Source organism: Gossypium arboreum, chromosome 6, assembly GCF_025698485.1.
Source record: "Gossypium arboreum isolate Shixiya-1 chromosome 6, ASM2569848v2, whole genome shotgun sequence".
NCBI lineage: Eukaryota > Viridiplantae > Streptophyta > Magnoliopsida > Malvales > Malvaceae > Gossypium > Gossypium arboreum.
In genome coordinates this window covers 43,276,490-43,281,965 of record NC_069075.1, presented here as the reverse complement: position 1 = coordinate 43,281,965, position 5,476 = coordinate 43,276,490, and the positions used below count along the sequence as shown (strand labels likewise).

The 5,476-nt window shown below is 31.9% G+C and overlaps 2 protein-coding genes across 2 annotated transcripts; one reads left to right on the top strand and one right to left on the bottom strand.

The window, feature by feature from the left end:
- The first annotated feature begins 1,033 nt into the window (after positions 1 to 1,033).
- Positions 1,034 to 2,099, top strand: LOC108484751 (TIR-only protein-like). Its single transcript, XM_017788653.2, has 2 exons — positions 1,034 to 1,784; positions 1,903 to 2,099. The coding sequence occupies exons 1-2, from the start codon at positions 1,282 to 1,284 to the stop codon at positions 2,015 to 2,017; spliced, it is 618 nt and encodes a 205-aa protein (XP_017644142.1). The 5' UTR covers positions 1,034 to 1,281; the 3' UTR covers positions 2,018 to 2,099.
- A 1,620-nt stretch (positions 2,100 to 3,719) lies between these two features.
- LOC128293781 (uncharacterized) lies at positions 3,720 to 4,721 on the bottom strand. Its single transcript, XM_053029299.1, has 4 exons — positions 4,617 to 4,721; positions 4,444 to 4,536; positions 4,266 to 4,366; positions 3,720 to 3,912 (listed from the first exon to the last, which is right to left on the bottom strand). The coding sequence occupies exons 1-4, from the start codon at positions 4,671 to 4,673 to the stop codon at positions 3,720 to 3,722; spliced, it is 444 nt and encodes a 147-aa protein (XP_052885259.1). The 5' UTR covers positions 4,674 to 4,721.
- Between the last annotated feature and the right edge of the window lie 755 nt (positions 4,722 to 5,476).

Here is a 5,476-nt window from a genome sequence, read left to right as displayed (position 1 = left end):
GATTGAAGTACATACCTCTTAGATCCTTGACAATTTTGAAAATATGCAAATTGATTCCTCTAGAAAAATTACAAAAAATTTCAAAATAATCGTATTTTTTTCCAAAATTTTATAAATAAATATTCAAAAATAAAATTACTAAAAATCTTAAATATATAAATGCTAAATAATATTTTTTAAATCCAAAACGATAAATTGGAGGCTTTGAAGAAGTAAATCATAAAATAAAATTTGTCATAGTATTTTTTTTCTTTTATTTTTTTTAAAAGAGCCTTCAAAAACATGGTATTTATGTTTTTAACTTGAAATTTAGTCATATTGTCAATAAGATTTCAATATGGACGACTTGTTTTTTTAATTTAACTCGAAAAGATTTATTCAACTCTATTCTAAAAAAATTATAAATCGAGTTGGGATGATAAAATAAGACTCGTCAACTCGACTAACTCGAAATTTTTCACTCAATTTGATTTGATTTGATCAAATACTCACCTCTAATTCGAACTTGCACCTCAAGTATAACGCGTCTTACCATTACACTAAACACTTGTTGATTACACAACAAATACATTAGTTAACTCATTAATCATTACTTCACAAATTATAGACAAGAGATTAAGTGAGATGGTAAAAGTTTTTCCGACCTTAATCAATGATAGAAGATTCAATCCTCACTTTGACTAAGTGATTATCACTATTGTTTGATTTGATCACTTTTGTGTATTACCAAAAATTGGTTTTAATTAGAAAGAGGATAAAAAGGAAAAGAAAAAAGAACCAATACCCTACAGCATGTCAATTTTTAATGACCTCTGGAAGGGCCCAAAAGAAAAAGGTGAATTCTATCTTTTAGTATTTTTGGACTAATTAAATTATATTAATTATACGAATGCGATCTTTGATAAGAGAGACTGTGTCAATAAACCGAGAACACGATAAAAAATTATATATTAAACGTGTTTGAAGGATTATACCAAAACGGACGAAAATGGTTGAGAGGTCAAGTGATTGAATGCTTTCGTTTTTTAACTCAATATGATGTCAAACAAAAACCCATAGAATTTATACTACTCTTCGATTGAAAATCGAAATTTAGCCCATTCAACAAATATTTTATCAGATTATTTGGTTTTGTTATAAACCCTATAAATACCTTACATCTCACCGACGTCTTTTGTCTCTCTCTAATCTCTCACCATTTATACATATTTGAATCAAAGCTATTTTACCTTTGAAACAAACATATTATTGTTATCATTTATATCATTAACTCCTCCTCAAATGCAGCAGAGCTGTTCTTCATCTGCCAAGAACTTGTGCCGTAAACTCGTTCAAGTTCGAACCCGAAATTCAATCCAAGCAGCGGCAAAGACTCGACCCATTTGCGACGTCTTTATTAACCACCGAGGAATCGATACCAAAAGAACCATTGCCGGTTTGCTTCATGATCATTTATTCAGGCTGGGTTTAAGACCTTTTTTGGATAGTAGGAACATGAAGCCTGGTGATCGGTTATTCGGGAAAATAAAGCCGGCTATTGGGGATTGTAAACTAGGTGTAGCAATCTTCTCGCCCAATTATTGCGAGTCCTACTTTTGCCTTCAAGAGCTCGCCCTTCTAATGGAGAATAAGAAAAGGGTTATTCCAATATTTTGTGATGTGAAACCTTCTCAGCTTCAGGTTATGGATTATGGAATACGTTCGGGTGAGCAACTGCAAATGTTTAAATGGGCTCTTGAGGAGGCCAAATACACTGTCGGACTTACATTTGACACTTCAAAAGGGTATGAACTATGAACTATGAAAGATGAAATGAAATATTGTTATCTTAATATAAAATCATTGAATGAATATCTAAATTTGCTTCTTCTTCTTTTTTTTTTTCCATTTTTGGGCATGTAGGGACTGGTCGGAGTTCTTGAATTCTGCAACTGAAGCTGTCTTTAAGAACTTAGTGGAGCTGGAAGCTGAGAGTTCAAACAGGAGAAGTACATATATTCTTCAGGGTCGTGAATAAATATAGTATAGAAGTATGAAGATACCTTCATTCTTTAAGGCATAACTCGATGCCTTCAACCACAATTTTTTTTTTTTTATTCCAAATGGAATCATTTCTTTGTAAGAAAACCAAAATGGTCTACTCACTTTGACAATAAGTAATTAAACGGCTGGTAAAATTCGAAACCTGTTGTAACATACATTAGGATATAAACAATATTCTTTTGTAATGAGTTGAAGATTCAATAAATGTTCAGTTTTTTAATATTTCAGATTTTAATTCTTCGCCACTTCTCATATTTAAGTCTTTCTTCACGACTGAAGACTTTGGAAGAAAGGGGGCGAAGTTTCACATTTGAAAATTTCCCAGACCTTGCATCCATCGATCATATTTGTTTGGATCTGAGAAATTTGATTTATTTACTTTCACATTTGAAAGTTTCCCAGACCTTGCATCGGTCGATTATCGCCCTTTCGTGAAAATTTTCGTCCTCTCTCTCTCTCTCTCTCGAGTGTTTTGGGCGGGAATTTATAATTATAATTATAACGTGTGAGACGTATAGAAAATCTGTCATACTTAAGAAGCAAAAATCAAAGCTTATTTTATTTGACAAGCAAAGTCCACTGAGGATGAACGTAATCATTATTATAAGGGTCTTAAATAATTAATTAAACTGGTTGCTTAATTGAAATCTATATTTATAGCTTATCCGATTCAAGATATCGTGCGATTCTACTGAAAATCTGATTTGCGTTCTAGACTATTTGACACATTAATTAAATATTGGATTTTGTTTAGGGAAGATAATAGGTAGATGATGCTGTAATTAAAGAGTTAGTTTGGTATGTAAAAAAGCTTTGTATGTAAGAAAGGAAAACTGGAAGAAATTTTGTGGAATTTCATGTTTAAAATCCATTTATAAGGAAATTAAAATCACTAATTAAATATTTTAATTCCAGCATTCCAATTGGGTTGTTTATATATTGTAATTCTGATCTTAATTTTCTTTTTCTACTTATAAAAACATTGAAAATTAAAAAGAAAAGAATTTGATAATGTCTTATAAAATATCAATCTACTAAATACTAATCTAATTAAAAAAAAGTAATAAATTAAAGTCTAGAAAATTTGGACTGATTTATATTCTATTAAATATTTATGAATTTGACACAATCACTACAGGAAAATAGACTTTTAGCAGCGTTTTTAAGTGCCGCTAATACTTTTAAAAAAACGTCGCTATATGCAGCGCCACAAAAATTAGCGGCGTTTTTTAGGACCTTTAGCGGCGCTCTTATAAAAACGCCGCCAAAGACCAGGACCTTTAGTGGCGCTTTTATAAAAACGCCGCTAAATACCTGTACTTGTAGCGGCGCTTTTATAAAAAAGCCGCTATAGACCTGTACTTTTAGCGGCGCTTTTATAAAAAAACGCCGCTAAAGACCAGGACCTTTAGCAGCGTTTTTATAAAAAACGCTGCTATAGACCTGTACTTTTAGCGGCTAATTTGCCCAGTTTTGCAATATGTATTTTTACACCTATATCCAACCCTCTTGCAAGAAATTCAATACAAAACAGCAAATATACCGTGAAATCCAACCCAACCAAAACACGCAAATTTAAATAATAAAAAATTATACGAAAAATATATTATATAAATTGTAAATGAATATTCAAAATATTCTTAAAATAATGTTAAAAGTTACAAGAAAACAAATGCCTATGATGGCGGATTTTGAAATTGGTGGAACATAGTCATCATAGACTGAAGCTGCTGCTGGAGTTCATTGTATTTCCTGTTCTGCTCCGCCTCCCTCGCTGCTCCCTCCGCTCTAAGTTGAGAAATTTGCTCATCTGTGCTAGCTTGTATCTGAACTATCGATCTTTTAACCTCGAACTTGACTTGACTTTGACTCCGGAAGGCATGTATTGGTGCGAGGTGGATCCAAAATATTGGGTCGGGTTAACACGGATCCTTGAAATCTAACCCGACCATACCTTTCGGGACCCAAAACTTCATTAATAATTACATTATCAATATCCTCAAAATTAACAGAACTATCGATCAAGCGATCGCTTCATACTCGCCTTCTTATCTTTTAGTTTCTCCTAATAAATCGGTTAAAGAGTTAGAAACGAAATATACAATAAAAGGAATACAACATAACATTATTTAAATTACACTAATAAAAACGCATTTAATTAAAACATTATAATTAAATATTATAAATATTTATAATGAATCAATTTTATTAAGTAAATATACCATAATTTCTGCAGCCTCAGATGACATCGGAGTTCCATCTTTTTCTCATGCGTAATGTCAAGAAGTTGAAGGCGTCCAACTTTTTGACCAGACGAGGCTTCCTACAATATAGTAGTAAAAATATTATTTAATAGTAAAAAGTTATTAATACTTGATAGATTTAATAAATCCATAGTACCTCGGCCTGAGCTACACAAGCAAAACTTTTCGACCCTGCCGTGTGAGTAAATTTTTGTTTTTGCCTGCTGCTTGTTCCAACTCGCTCACGGTCCTACATAATGAAATTATTATTACGTATATAGTAAATACTATAAACCGAAAAATTTATAAAAGTTTCCTAGTACATAATACCTCTCCTTTCTTCGAATTCCAAAATCGAGTCGCATCTTCCCATTGGTACCTCAGCATTCCTGGTGGGACATTTTGCAATTTTTCTTCGAGGCTTATGGGTTTTTTAAAATATTCTTTTTTCAAAATGCTTCTATTGTCTCTCCATTTTTTACCCAATGCCTTCTTGATATAGGCATCAGAGACCTCTAAAGCAAACCTATCCTAAAAACACAAGTTTAGGAAGTAAATATAAATGAAACTTAAACAAAAGTATTATAATTACATTAACGTTTTGTTACCTTAATATTAGAGAGAGCTTGATTTTTATTGCTATCATGCATGTTATGCCTTGATTCGTAGTTGATGGGCAACATATTGGCATTTCGTGCTATAATGCCCAAATAGCCTGCTAAAAGTCGAGCTTCTTGTCCAACAGGCTGACCATGGCTGTTTCTAGTTACTTTGACACGCTCGACAGAATTTAAGTTATATAAATCTGTTAGGATCGTACGTCCTCGACCTCTGCGCGTCCCACCATTTTCACCTGAAAAATAATAAATTATTACTATATTGAAATTTAAAAATAAATTAGTAATAAAATTTAATACAATTTGTAAAATAAACTTAACATTACTTTGAAATTCCACAGACTCGTCAAGTGTCTCCGGCACGCTTGAAGATCCAACAACTGTCTGCTGTTCAGTACTTACTTCTTCCGAATTTGTAGTATTCTGTACAATACTAAGATCTCTTAATCTTCTTCTAGGCATTTTTCCTGCAACACATAAAATAGATAAAATTTTAGTAAGAAATAACAACAATAGTAAATATAAAATAGTTAAATTATATAACATGACCAATGTTAATATTGTAACATTACA